The 14,954-nt window shown below is 29.5% G+C and overlaps 2 protein-coding genes and 1 long non-coding RNA gene across 4 annotated transcripts; 2 read left to right on the top strand and 1 right to left on the bottom strand.

The window, feature by feature from the left end:
- Window positions 1-1,358: 1,358 nt before the first annotated feature.
- Window positions 1,359-5,620, top strand: ND-75 (NADH dehydrogenase (ubiquinone) 75 kDa subunit). Of its 2 annotated transcripts, none has more exons than XM_089225971.1 (14): window positions 1,359-1,373; window positions 1,697-1,873; window positions 1,934-2,041; window positions 2,107-2,330; window positions 2,386-2,527; window positions 2,622-2,843; window positions 2,901-3,071; window positions 3,124-3,289; window positions 3,346-3,497; window positions 3,706-3,885; window positions 3,947-4,127; window positions 4,749-4,924; window positions 4,993-5,127; window positions 5,195-5,620. In XM_089225971.1, exons 2-14 carry the CDS (start codon window positions 1,712-1,714, stop codon window positions 5,357-5,359), a joined length of 2,184 nt encoding a protein of 727 aa, XP_089082097.1. In that variant the 5' UTR covers window positions 1,359-1,373; window positions 1,697-1,711; the 3' UTR covers window positions 5,360-5,620. The 2 variants fall into 2 exon arrangements, with proteins under 2 accessions (XP_089082097.1, XP_015379006.1); XM_015523520.2 differs by lacking the exon at window positions 1,359-1,373 and adding an exon at window positions 1,468-1,592.
- LOC107173136 (uncharacterized) lies at window positions 5,496-9,253 on the bottom strand. The gene is made up of 6 exons (XM_015523535.2): window positions 8,976-9,253; window positions 8,120-8,631; window positions 7,749-8,053; window positions 7,504-7,692; window positions 6,023-6,251; window positions 5,496-5,950 (listed from the first exon to the last, which is right to left on the bottom strand). The coding sequence occupies exons 1-6, from the start codon at window positions 9,129-9,131 to the stop codon at window positions 5,887-5,889; spliced, it is 1,455 nt and encodes a 484-aa protein (XP_015379021.1). The 5' UTR covers window positions 9,132-9,253; the 3' UTR covers window positions 5,496-5,886.
- Window positions 9,254-9,322: 69 nt separating this feature from the next.
- LOC149055923 (uncharacterized) lies at window positions 9,323-14,687 on the top strand. The gene is made up of 2 exons (XR_016191440.1): window positions 9,323-9,966; window positions 13,443-14,687. It is a non-coding gene; the product is annotated as an uncharacterized LOC149055923 (long non-coding RNA).
- The last annotated feature ends 267 nt before the right edge of the window (window positions 14,688-14,954 follow it).

Below are 14,954 nucleotides of genomic sequence, written 5' to 3'. Positions count from 1 at the left end.
CTAAGTTTATATATTAGTAATCTAGACTTCATGAATCGAATTTATAGTTACAAGTTACAATTAATCGCGATTAATAATCATGATTACTGTTACTACGATTAAAGCATAATATTTGGTGAAATCGGCCCTAAAACTATTTAAGTATTAAGACTTATAATATCTATGCTTACAAGTTACAACGCCATCTGTATAAATATAGGCTGAGAAATGAGATACAAAATGTGCCACTAAATAAAACCACTGTTAGCGCTGAAAACATTCAATGTACACTCAGTGGCGTCATTTGGGGGGGGGGGGGTGGCAAGGTGGGCATTTGCGCCCCCTTGTCATTAGCGGGCTACTATCGGGCCGGTCGACTTGGCCGGCCCGGGCCGGGTATATGGTGCTAGTTTTGGGCCACAAGCCCGCAAAAATGATTCATAACATTCATGTCATTGCTAAATAGAATATAACCATGATTCGTGGGTGATAGTAGCTAATAGCATTGAGCATATATTAATTATTCAATGCTAAATACTAATAGGTAATATAGGGTATCCCAGTGTTTCTCAACCTTTTTACTGTGGCGACCCCTTTTTTAAATTTAAATTTTTTAGCTACCCCTACATATATATTTTTACATACTCGCTTAGATTATCATTATAAATAATCTAGAGTCTATAGTTACTACAAGTACTGTACACGAGAAATACAAAAGATACATATTATAATATTATATTTATTTAAAATTTAAAAAAACGTACATTAAATATTTCATTTTATTAGATAAATATATTTTATTTTTTTATTATTTGAGCTTTTAATTTTCGCATTGATTTAAATCATTCGATTGCGACCCTAAATAATAAGTTGGCGACCCCCAGGTTGAGAAACACTGGGGTATCCCTCTACATATTATATTTTATAATATACCTATGTATTAATTAGTCATTGTTATCTTTCAAAAAAAAAAAAGTGTTATTTATGCCTAAAGTAACCACAGTTATCACAGATAACTAACTAGTATGTATATAATTATTAATTGTGTAAGATGTAAGAAGACTGTTTGTACTGAGATAAAAATGTAATTGTTAGCGAGTGGTTTTTTTTTTAATTATGGCCTATGGGCCGGTCAAAATTTTTGCCCCCCCCCTTTTCAAAACCTGAAATGACGCCACTGTGTACACTGTACAGTGTCACGACTACGGAGTAAAATATAGTTTGTGATGGTGTTGATAGTTGATGATAATGATTCATTGATACAAAAGAATCAAAAGATCCTTTTTCAGGCCGTAACCCACGACTCATTGGTCACCATTTCATCTCCAGTCAAAATTATATCTGTACGTGATATACACGGTCTTCTATGCTAAAACCGTGGACTTAAATTATAGGTACATGCATTATCCATTTTAGATCATGGTGTTTCGTAACCAGTTTATCTTCAACTGCGGTCAATGTATTATAGTTTGGTATAAAATGGTATCAAAATATCATATGATTATTATCATTTGAACTTGGTTTGGTTTCTATGTTCTATCAAATTATTTTATTTCTCCATATTATATGCTGATGATATTATAATATTATATTATTAAAGACATATTATTATAGTTAGTATATACTACACATATTATTTGTGCAAAAGTGCATAATTATTATTTTATGTAAAGTAAAATTGGACACTTATTTAAATTTTTTTTAAACTGTTTGTTAGATACCATTCATTAAAATGTTTCGGACAACACTTCAGCGTACTGTGCCTTGTATTCGTTTGGTAGTCACACCTGGGCAATTTCGACTAAATTCTAATACACCGGCTCCACCATCCAAGCTTGAAGTATTCATAGATGATAAAAAAGTCCTTGTAGATCCTGGAACCACAGTATTACAAGTAAAAATTATTTGAAAAATTATTTAAAAATGAAAAGATTTAACAAATCTGGTTGTGTAGGCTGCTGCCCTTGCTGGTGTAGAAATTCCACGTTTCTGTTATCATGAACGTTTAGCTGTAGCTGGCAACTGTAGGATGTGTTTGGTTGAAGTTGAGAGGTCGCCTAAGGTATGTTCAACTATTGTACTATATGTTTAATAAACAATAACTTATCTTATAATTATTTAATGTAGCCAGTTGCTGCATGTGCTATGCCAGTGATGAATGGATGGAAAATTAAAACAAACTCTGAATTGACCCGCAAAGCTCGTGAAGGTGTTATGGAATTTTTATTGATGAACCACCCTCTTGATTGTCCTATTTGTGATCAGGGAGGTGAATGTGATTTACAAGATCAGAGTATGGCATTTGGCAGTGATAGATCCCGTTTTGTTGATATAGATTTTAGTGGCAAAAGGTATTTCATTATTTTAAACTTAATTAAATAGATTTTAATAATAAATAATTTTCAGGGCTGTTGAAGATAAAGATATTGGACCACTTGTTAAAACTATTATGACACGTTGTATACACTGTACCAGATGTATTCGCTTTGCATCAGAAGTAGCTGGTGTTGATGATCTAGGAACAACTGGTCGAGGTTCAGATATGCAGGTACACTATCTTCAGATATTTATTATTACTTATATGTTGCTTGAATCTGATTCAATATTTTTAAACCATTTGTTTATTTATTTTTATTACTTAGGTCGGAACTTATATAGAGAAAATGTTCTTGTCTGAACTCAGTGGTAATGTAATAGATTTGTGTCCGGTTGGAGCATTAACCAGTAAACCATATTCATTCTCTGCACGTCCTTGGGAGACTAGAAAAACTGATAGTGTAGATGTTTTGGATGCATTAGGAAGCAATATTGTTGTTTCCACTAGAGCTGGTGATGTTATGAGAATTTTGCCACGATTAAATGAAGTAATTTACAACAATACCAATATTATTTCATTGCTTCATATAATTTTGTTATTTTAGGATATCAATGAAGAATGGCTATCAGATAAATCACGTTTCTCATATGATGGACTTAAACGCCAAAGATTGATCACTCCATTAGTTAAGGACAACAAAGGAAATTTAGTACCAGTTGAATGGGAAGATGCATTAGTAGAAACATCTAGAGCATTAATTAATGCAAATGGAAATGTAATAGTAAATTATAGTTAAATGTACACTTGATTTATTCTTGTTATTTTAGATTGTGGGTGTGAGTGGTGGTTTATCAGATGCTGAATCTATGATAGCATTGAAAGATTTGCTTAACAGATTAGGAAGTGAAGAATTATATACAGAAGAACCATTCCCAATGACTGGTTCTGGTACTGACTTCAGATCTTCATATATATTAAATAGCAGCATTTCTGGTATGATGTATGATATTTAAGCTAATTTTATATACTTAATTTATATTTATTTTTAGGATTGGAGCAAGCTGACCTGGTGTTGTTAATTGGAACCAACCCACGATATGAAGCTCCTTTGTTAAACACTCGTATCCGTAAATCTTATGTTCATAATGAACTAGAAATAGCATTATTAGGACCTAAAGTTGACCTATCTTATGATTATGAGGTAAGCTTGTTTTTAATATTGTTAACTTTTCTCGGGGACATAACGTAAAAAATCTAGTCACCGAATGGAACCCAGGTCTCTCCCTTGCTGGGCGAATGCTCTATCACTAAGCTATTCATTGCGTAGACCCATTACGCTATTATCCCCAAGTTAACAGATATTTACAACATTATATTATATTTTTCTCATTATCTAATTGTATGATTAGTATTTAGGTGAATCCCCTGCAATACTCAAGGATTTAGCAGAAAAAAGACATGCATTCTATGCTAAGCTGTCTAAAGCTAAGCGTCCAGTTATAATTTTAGGAGCCCAGCAATTTGAACGAGAAGATGGTGGTATACTTTTGGCTCAGGCCCAGCAACTTTCTCAAGAACTAAATAAAAATGTAATTTTTATATTCAATATTTTATTATTATTATTAGTTATTTACAAATAATAACATTTAGGCTGAAAAAGGATGGAAAATTCTTAATGTATTGCAACAAGTTGCTGGACAAGTAGCTGCATTAGACTTGGGTTTTAAGCCTTATAATAATCTACCTGCTGCCAAAGTACTTTATTTATTAGGAGCTGACAATGAATCATTAACTAAGTGCAAGCCAGCTGGAACTACAGTTATATATCAAGGTAAATATAATTTTAATAGCATTATTTTTTGTGATATCTTGTATTTAATTGAAAATCTCTTATCATCATGATATCTTGTATTTATGTGAAAAACTTTTATCATCATGAAATAAAATAAAATAAATCACAACATACACAGAATATCTATCACTTATTACTTAACTAAATAAAATTTATATTTAAACTCACCAAACTTTTATTTATTTATTTTATTAGGTTTCTAGTACTTAAAACTTTTAATTAATAAATAATATTACAAAATACATACATAATTTATATAGGTAGATTAGCAATACAATCACAATATTTATTTTGATGTTAGATTGCTTTAAGTAAATTTCAACCATTTTAATTAATTATTGTATTGTTTGTTACATGATATATATTATACACAAAAAAGTTGTCTGTGTTATTATTGTTACAAGTGATTACCACTTGTTGATTCCTTTTTCATTTTAATTGATAGGACCCATAAAAAATTGTATAAGTTTTTTCTTAAAGAAACAATGTTAAACATTTTTTGCTATTCAATGACATACATTTTAAAGAAAATATTATTTAAAAATTATAAGTTATTATTTTTAAAATAAAAAATTCTAAATTAAGTTATTTCTCATGTAGGTCATCACGGAGATGCTGGAGCAGCTATTGCCGATATTGTTCTTCCAGGAGCTGCGTACACAGAAAAACAAGCTACCTATGTAAACACTGAAGGTCGTGCACAACAAACATTGATGGCTGTACAGCCACCAGGAATGGCACGTTCAGACTGGAAAATTATAAGAGCAATTTCTGAAGTAAGATTTTATCATGTTCAATAATGTATTTTAATTTATGTATTTAATGGATTTGATCTGATCATCAGTTTGTGGGTGTAAAACTTCCCTACGACACTTTAAATGAGGTGCGTGACCGTTTAACTGATGTTTGTCCAAGCATGACTAGATATGGAGACCTAGAACAAGCAAATTACTTAGTTCAAGCATCAGATTTAGCTAAAGTAATTTATATTGTATTAATAGTGAATCAATGTAACTATTTGATTACATTAATATTTTTTGTTGTAGGATTTATCATCCCAGACTATCAGTACACCTTTAAATGTTAAACAGATTGCTTTAGAAGACTTTTATATGACCGATTCTATTAGTAGATCTTCACCAACTATGGCTAAATGTATACAGGCTGTTAGAAAACAAAAAGAATCGAAATATTATGAAAGCCGAGCTTAAATGAAAAATAATATTGGGCTTGTGTTAATAAGTTCCAAGTTGTTTATGTAAGCAAATTAAGGTAATAATTTTAGAATTTAGAATGTTATAAATTTTGATTTCTTAGCCTTGCAAAAATATTGATAAAACAAAAATATTGTTTGTTTTTATCACCTGAACTTTATTTGTATTTGTGTTAATAAAGTATTTTAAATTTCAAACATAATGTTATAATAATTATTAATTAATGTTTACAATAAATTTATCTAATAATAATATAAATATGTTTTGATTATAGTAAATTCACAACAAGATTTAATTGAATAATACAGTGAAACCTCTAAATACCGGACACTCTCAGTCGCTTAAACGTCGTCCACTATTAACAGGGGAAATATAGTGAGTACACATTTTACCGTTCCCAAAATTCCGTCCGTTATTTGGAGGTGTCCGCTATTGAGAGGTGTCCGTTAAAGGAGGTTTTACTGTACTGTTTTTTTTATATAAAATAACATTTTTTCTATGAATATTCGATATTGGTTAAATGTTCAAATATCTCTCCAGGCCATAACAATCTTTTGAAATGGGACGAATTGTCCATTATTGATTCCACTGAAAACATAAAAATATATATTAAATCAGCAATCACAAAATAAAATAAAATTTAACTTTAGTTAAACTTACCACTCAAAATATCTGATCCCATTCAAAGATCCATCACAGTCACCAATCTTTTGATCAAATTGTACTCCTACTAGTGGCTCTGTCATAGTCGCTACATGACCTATATATCGCAGACGCCCACCAACGACTTTACCAAAACTAGTAATAACTTTGACATAGGCATTCAATTGAAGATCATAAATGGACTTTGGTAAATATGGCTTGCCATGCACTTTCATTGAACAACCGTCTAAAATTATACATATTTATTTTCTTCACTAATTTAGTACAAGGGTTTTTCTAAATAATAAAAATTGTTTTTAGTAATAGTTCTGTTGGTGACCTACCAGACCATGTGATCTACTTGTGTTTGAAACAGTGCTGTATTAGGTACTAAGAAGTACTCATGGCTAACTTTTTTTTTAGAATATCTATGTATCATAATGACATAATGGTAGGAATTAGTTTTTTTATTTTGTGATTAAATTGTATGTTTTACTTAAAATTTAAGAACTAATTTTTTTGAATTAAATACTTATAATTATTACCATGTTATTATTGATATTTCATTAATTTTGCTATACACAATTAACCACCAGTAAACACCACTTAACACATACTAATAATTAATAAATGTTGATAATGTGCATGATAAGTAATAAACTAATAACATTATTATCACAGACTAGCTATATGACAATTTACTTTTTTTTTTATTAAATATAACATGTAGAAGTATTGGCTGATATTGGAATTCTTGCTATATTTGTATGATTATTAACATTATTAAATTGTAGTTTACATTAGTTAATAATAAATATAATTATTGTTTATATATGTAAACATCTGTTAACTTGGGGATGTAGCGTCATGGGTCTATGCAGTCGGGTAGCTTAGTGGTAGAGTAATCGCCCGGCAAGCGAGAGACCAGAGTTCGATTCTCAGTCTGGCGGCTAGATTTTTGACGTTATTTCCCCGGGAGAAGTTAACATATATATATAGACATTTATTATATGTATGACGGTGTTATATTTGAAAATTTACTTTTTTTGATATATTCTAAATTATACTATCATCATATAGTCTTTGATATTAATGGCAAATAGAATAAGGTAGGATGACAGTTAAGAGTAGGTAAGCACCAGTAATTATATGATGAAAATATAAAAATGAGTAAGTATATATTTCCATGACCCATGCATGATAAATATAACTATTGTCACTATGTATATTGTATACCTAAGTCTTATATTGGTAGAACACGTCATTTTAAATCCAATTATACAGGTAGATCACATAGTGAACGAACACCCTATTTTTAATTAATGTGAACTGTGTACACATATTTGAATTTCATTCAAATTGTTATTTATTTATAAAATATATTGTAGGGTGTAACCTCCCCCCTGCCCTATTAAAAATAAAATATTTTAATATCAAAAAGAAATTTTTTATAATTACATTTGCTTGAATTTAGATAAATAATAAAATTGTGTTCTAACCTATGTTCATGTGATACGGTTCAGAATAACGTCTGTGCTTTTTGCATTCCTTGAAACTTGTGGAACATCCAGTTATGAGACAGTCTATAGCATTACGAACAACACATTCAGATTCTTCTATAAGTGAATCGGTTGAGTCTCCTTCTGATTTTCTTAAATCAGGCATTGACAATCGCATTTTCCCTGATTCTAAATCATTTTTAAAATAATTATTTTTATATAACTTCGATAAATAATAATCTGACCTTTAAATGATACTCTGTTTTTGATTTTCTTCGGCACTTCATCTTCTGCTTTTAATGTGGCAGTAGATGAGTACTTGACATCTTGTAATGATGCACATGGTTCACATGGAACACTTAAAGATCGCCGGCATTTAGTAGGAGAAGATGGTACTGACGACCATGATGCATTGTGCCGTGCTTCCAATGACATAACTGATGGTCTTACTTGACATCGGTAACATGATGAATGCACGGAAAATACTGAACCAAAATCATATCGTGAAGATGATGAACCAACAGAAAAATAACCAGGACTTCGTGGAAATCTGTACAAAGATAGATAATAATTATTAGTGTACTTTAATACTAAAATAGTATTGTAGGTATTATACTTTGATCTTGATGGTTCACGAGTGAGTGGTCCTGGTTGCCTACACAAATGATCAACACTCCTTGACAATTCTGGCACCATACTTGTAAAATTTATATCTGATAACATGACCCTTCTTGATTCAGTAGTTTTTTTAGATACACGCAAACATTGTTTACGCGTATTCTTGTCAACTGGTACAATAAATTTGGATGGTAATGTTGTGTTTGGTGATGTAGTCTTTGCCTGATTAATTAGAAATCCTTCAGAACGCCATTGTAGAGGCAAAGCAGTGATATCTGTTTGTGCTTCAACTTCTTGAGTTTTTAGTGTAATATCCTTTAAAATAGGTCGTAATGGACTGAGATATTTAGAATTTGGCATTTCTTTGGAATTCGCTCCACACTTTGATATATCAGTTTCCAAAACATTATCTATAGATACGAGATCTTCATTAGGTGATACATTCATATTGTCATCTGTTGTAAATATTAACTCAATCTCGTCGGTTTCTTCAGAGTTTTGACACACAATCTATATATATATAAAATATGATAAAACAATTATTTATTGGGATAACAAAATACTTGAATAATGAGACTTGTAACAAAAATTGGTTTAAACTACAGCTCTTAGGTCTGAGAAAAAATAAATAATCTATATTATATACCTATACTTCAATAAAATAAATAAATCGCCACCTATAATTTTATTTTATAACACAATTTTTCAATTGTCACATCTTTTAAATTAATCAACTATAATATTTTGAGGGGGCATAGCTTTAATGCATTATTTGATATAACTCATAAAAAATAAATTGGATTTAATTGAATTTAATTAAATAATCCACGAAAATTTCGAATGTCTGTGGATACCTTTTTATCATCCATGGCGCCACAAGATTTCTTGACCAATTCGAGTTCCGCTTTCGATCGTTCAAGAGCAGTTCTCAGAGCAATTACTGTCTTATGTAATGACCGCACTGTGTCCAAATCAAAAAGACTTCCTTCCTCGCCACCGTTAGTAGCCATTTACACGACTCGGTCATTATTAAATGAGTATCATAATATTAAGCGCTCGAGGGTCGGGAACGGTCAAAACAAAAACATCAGAAAACAGTACGCTACGTACTGAGAACTGTGGGCTGCAGCGCACGTCCGAAGTATTGATTTAATTTTAGTCATACAACGACGTCATGGAGATCGCACAGGTACATACGTTTTTATTCCATGACAGTACGTCAAGTCTGTCCAAGTTTAACTACATCACACATTATATATATTATAGTACATAACACAATCCCTCCAAAAGATGAACTCCCAGCGAATTAACCCATTTATTAATATACAATACATATAACACATAACACTTACCTTGACATTAAAAATTAGAAGAGTATTGTAATATCCCATCTATTTTTTTGTTCGTAAATTAAATCTATTTTGCCCCTATTTTGTTAGCCCTCAGAGAGAATATTTTTTTAATATTTAATAAATAATCATTTAGTGTGTTAACTTTTTACATTATTTAATCAATATATTTTATTTTTTTTTGAACAGAAATCAATAATATTATTTAATTTGAATAAGTAATTAATAAAATAATATTTTAAAACTTTCTGAACACATTACACATTGGATTCATAGGTATATTGACACTTTTTGGATACAAAATATGAATAAAAAGTTAAGCAGTAAAAACAAATAAACATTTTATATAATATACATTTTATATACGAATCTTGTTTTTTAGACTTAAAATCTTAACCGTCCAAAATCCGAATGATCTAAACAATACCAACGATAAATTCACGACTTTTCAACTTTTAGTATCCACAGAAGGCACGGATACAATCTTATAAATAAAGTACTTAATTATTTTTGCACCTACCATCCTACCTAAACCTAATCACTTATAGTCTGTAGACAATATAGTCTTAAAACTCAAGCGTGTTATCTCCGTGGTGGACCGGGAAACCATGGAAATTCCTGATGGACCACTGTAATTTGTATTTGAAAATATCATAATGTGCTACATTCAAAAATATGAATAGGTACCAATAGGCTACAATCTTGTAGAAAAAAATTGTATACATTTTTTATTGATTTAATAAAAAATTTTAATTTACGGGGTGAATGTCATATAAATTTAAGCTTGAAATTCTTAAAAAAAATTAAAATGTATTTGACTTTCCAGTTAACCTTGTTTTTATAAACGCAGAAAATTTTATATGGAAACTGTATTATATTTTAAATCTTAGGTACAAATATAAAAATGTTCTTCAATTTCTAACTAAAAATAATTTGCAAATTTTCGTGATCTTGACGAAATTTTTCAACAGTTTAACTTCAGAGTTTCATAGAAACTACTATGATTTTATTAGGTAATTATCATTTTTTTTCAAATTAAACTAATGGCAATATATAAGAGACCTTGTTTTAAATTAATCAAAAGACCAAAAATCAAAAATTTATTTAGTGTTGTAAAGTACCTACAATGTTCCGGGTTAAATGCCTTAAATCTTAATATATGTCCCATCATCTTGCTTCTTCTTGATTGAATACTTTTCTATATTCGTCGTTGTTCCTTTTTTTATCTAGTACTTCCTTATTCTTTACCCTCTCGATCCATGGTATTTTAAGCATTTTCCTGAAGCACCACATCTCAAATAAGGCTTCTAACCTATTTTGTCCATTGAGTTTATCGTCCTTGTTTCGGATCCAGAGAGCGCTACACTCCGTGTATAACTTTTTAGGAATGCCTTTCTTATCTCCAGGCTTATGTTATATAATTTAAAATTGTTGTATACATTAAGATTTAAGACCATATAAATCATGCACTCACCGGAACAATTCTACTTTAGCTCCCAACCGTTTTTTTGAAATATTTATTTTGCAAAATGTGTTTTTGTATACATTTTGTAATGGCACTTTAAAAAAAAGTCGCTCAAGCTTCTAATGGAAGTTATGTACAAAAAACTTTAAAATACTCGATTTTTCATAAAATCGTGTTTTTGAATTAATAATACCAAAACATTGTATTTTTGGAATTTTTTTTTTGTATTGTTAGTATTTGTATGCTTAATGTTTTATCGTTTTAATCTAAATTGATCTATCGTAGGTACTTACTTTTTATGTTAAACTTAAAAATGCTCAATTTTTCCAAAAATCGCGTTTTTTAGTTAAAAATATCAATACCTAAACATTTTAGAAATTTTTATTTTTCATTCGATGTGTAATGACATAAAGAAGATTTTATTGTAATGGGGTCTAACAGTTAGATTTTAACTAATAACATAGCTTTGTGTAATATAAATATAATAATATATTAAAAATTATTTTTTTATTTAAAATAATATAAAATATTAAAATCAATTATTAGTTGAACTCATTTTCCGAATCATCTGAATTTGAACTATCAGAATGTTCAGCAACTACAATCTCCTGCAACATTTGTCCGGAAGCGGGAAGGGTCGTACACTATACGAGCAAGTTGAAAAAATTCCGATAAAGGATCTAACCCTGATGTTCGGCATGACTTCACTACTTCAGGAACATATATTTGGCCAGATAACCTGCATAGAAGTGCTTTTTTCTAGAATATTGCGTCATTGACGCTTTTGCATGACGCCACATTCCCTCAACATTGTGTGTGCGCCAGTTTCAGGATTTTAAAATTGTATTGAGTGATTTACCGTCAAATGTTGATATCCATTATCTTTCAAACAATCGTAGCTCTGAATTTAAATTACATGTTAAATAACCTGATTTAATTAGATTTTATAATATCGTAAACTTATACTTTCCAAAAATCACTAATTATCGTAGTTCCTGGCATAATCCAATCCGTTATTGCCATGCAATGTTGAATCCAGACAATTTTTCTCGGGGGGGCTCACTTTTTTTTTCATTGGTGAATGGTAGGTAATACGTCATTTTAGTATTATGAATTATATCTATTAATAGGTAGTTATTTTTTTTACAATTTATAATTTAGACATTTCAAATTTATATAAAACTACAAAACAAATTTTTTTTTTTTTTTTTTAAATCAAATCTAAGGTTGTCACACATTATAAATCGTATTACCTATTATTATTATTTATTGCAATTCAGAAATTATAAATATTTAAAATGTTATAAAACAAATTATTAATTTTTAAATTATTAAATCAATCTAAGGTCGTCACATATTATAAATTGTATTATTATAATTTATTACAATTCAGAAATTATAAATATTGAAAAAATTACAAAATAAATTAGAAACCTATTAATTATTTATATTTAAATTAGTATTGTGCATTTAATAAATAAGTAGGTACATTTTGTTGAAAGTCAGAAAGTTGTATTTGTCAGGGGGGCGAATGCTCCCCCCTGAAGTATACCTGGATTCAACACTGGTTATTGCCGACAACAACGTATCTTTGTCCCGGCGTTCAACAGGAACTAAGAAATATCTCCCAGTTTCACGTTCCACGCCACCAAACCAGGCGCGGATCCAGGAATATTTTTTTGGATGGGCCCATAAATTTAACCACAAAAGATAATACAGTAAAATTAAGATTTAATCAAGAATAATTTTCATTTAGTTATATAAATATAAATAAATTAATAGGTTAGATAGTTTTTGGTAAAAACCAAAGCTGTGTTGTACTGCTAAATTGAAACCGAATTATTATTTATTTTTAAACGCAATAGACCACGATATTTCAATATCTTATTTTCAACATAATTAAATTCGCCGTAACTTCGAAACTAAGTCCGACCAACAAATTTTGATAACACTAAAAACTTCTTAATATCATTACACACTGAATGAAAAATAAAAATGTCCAAAATGTTTAAGTATTGATATTTTTAACTCGAAAACACGATTTTTGGAAAAATTGAGTATTTCTAAGTTTAACATAAAAAGTAAGTATGATTGATCAATTTTGATTTTACCAAAACATCAAGCATACAAATACTAACAATACAAAAATACAATTTTTTGGTATTATTAATTCAAAAACACGATTTTTTGAAAAATCGAGTATTTTGAAGTTTTTTGAACATAACATCCATTAGAAGTTTGAGCGACTTTTTTTTTAAGTGCCATTACAAAAAGCATACAAAAACACAAATTTTGCAAAAAAAATAAAATATTCAAAAAATCGCTTGGTAGCTAAACTAGAATTATGCCCACTCACCTACATAATGCTGTTATAAAGTGGTAGGGGGAGATGCTTCGTCGAAATAAATTAATTTAAAGGCGTGGAACGGTGGAACAAAAATAATGCACACCGCTGCATTACATAAATGATTATAGGGTAATTACTAATTAGTAATATTACATTATAGGTGGCGTTCAGGAAAGCAGTGTCGGACGAACACAACGATGTAATATTCTATCCAAAGGTGGTTAATCTGCAATAATGGCTTTCGAGTTTCGGATAAGGATCCGGGATCAGACATGATCGAACGAAGGGCATCACATGAAAATTATGCTACCATCGGATAATGAGAAATTTTGGAAATGTTACGATGAACGATTGTGGGAATTGGATAAAGAACAAATGGCACCTACCTACCATCTAATCAGCAGGAAATATAGGCATTTTACAATCTTCTGAGCAGATTCGCACAAAAAATTCCATCATCCGCGGTCGAGGGCATAATCCAACTGTGTTCAGCAATCTGTTGTATAAGAAAAAAATTCAGCCATCGTTAAACGGGAAAATTTTTTTAGCATTGTTCTAGGAGTTTTTTTTGCCATTACCAATGGTCTGGGACGTTGATGAGGAAACATTTAATTAATGTACGCCGAAACTATTGGTAATGAAGAAATAGATTGTATATGTATTGGTTGAAGCAATCAAGCCGTGACAGAAGTCGCAATTCTTAGACGTAGGTCGTTTTTGTTATAACTGGTAAGGTGAATTCTGACATATGTACATAATAATATAGATAATTTTTTTGGTTTCAAGCTTATATTATTATTCTTTATCATTAACTATAAGTTTTTTTTGTATTTTCAGTATTATCTATGTTGTTATTTATTATATAATAATATATTGTGTATTTATATTAGATAATTTTACTTAAATTCAGAAAGACAGAAACGAAAATGATTTTTACTACTTATATGTCATATTTTAATTTTATTGTATTTGTTTATGCATACAATTAGTATTTTGTATATATTTTAAACTTTTTCACATCATTTTTACATATTTCATTTTATTATCTTTCGCTAATTGAAAATTTACATTTTTATTTATGTTTTATTTTGAGAAAAATTAGGCATTAATCAAGTAGATTTTTACCTCACTGTTAAAATTTGTTTTTTACCTACCTATATTTAATGGTTTTGTAAATTGGGTAATATCCAATGATAGCATTTGTACTCAGTAGATACTTTAAAAGTTACACGTTGATTACCATAAGCGAAATTTAAGAAGGGCCACATAATGTTAGTAGTGTTGCTTTAATGCGTCATCCGTTTTTGTCAGTTCTCAGTTCAGCATGGAAATTTTTATATTTTTAATATTAAGTCACTTACGTTTTTTTAATCAAAAAAATAAATGTATTGATTGAAATTGTTAAGTTCAACTTATTCAATAACCTATTTAATATATATATATATAAAGTATAATTCATTTATAATGATTGGAAAACTATGTCGAATTCTGATGGGGATTGCTACTGTTTTTACATATTTTTAAAATACCCATATAAATAATTATTTTGGTTTATACTTCATAGTTTATATAAAATAAATATTTTGAAAATCATTAGGCATACGTAAATATTAAATATTATTTTTGTACAAATGATATTGCAAAATCAGAATATTTTAATAGGTACTTAACT

Source organism: Diuraphis noxia, unplaced genomic scaffold (assembly GCF_037042655.1).
Source record: "Diuraphis noxia isolate RWA-SAM2 unplaced genomic scaffold, SU_Dnox_SAM2 contig0004, whole genome shotgun sequence".
Classification (NCBI taxonomy): Eukaryota; Metazoa; Arthropoda; class Insecta; order Hemiptera; family Aphididae; genus Diuraphis; species Diuraphis noxia.
Note: the sequence above shows the minus strand (reverse complement) of the source record. Positions and strands in the feature narration are given on the sequence as shown.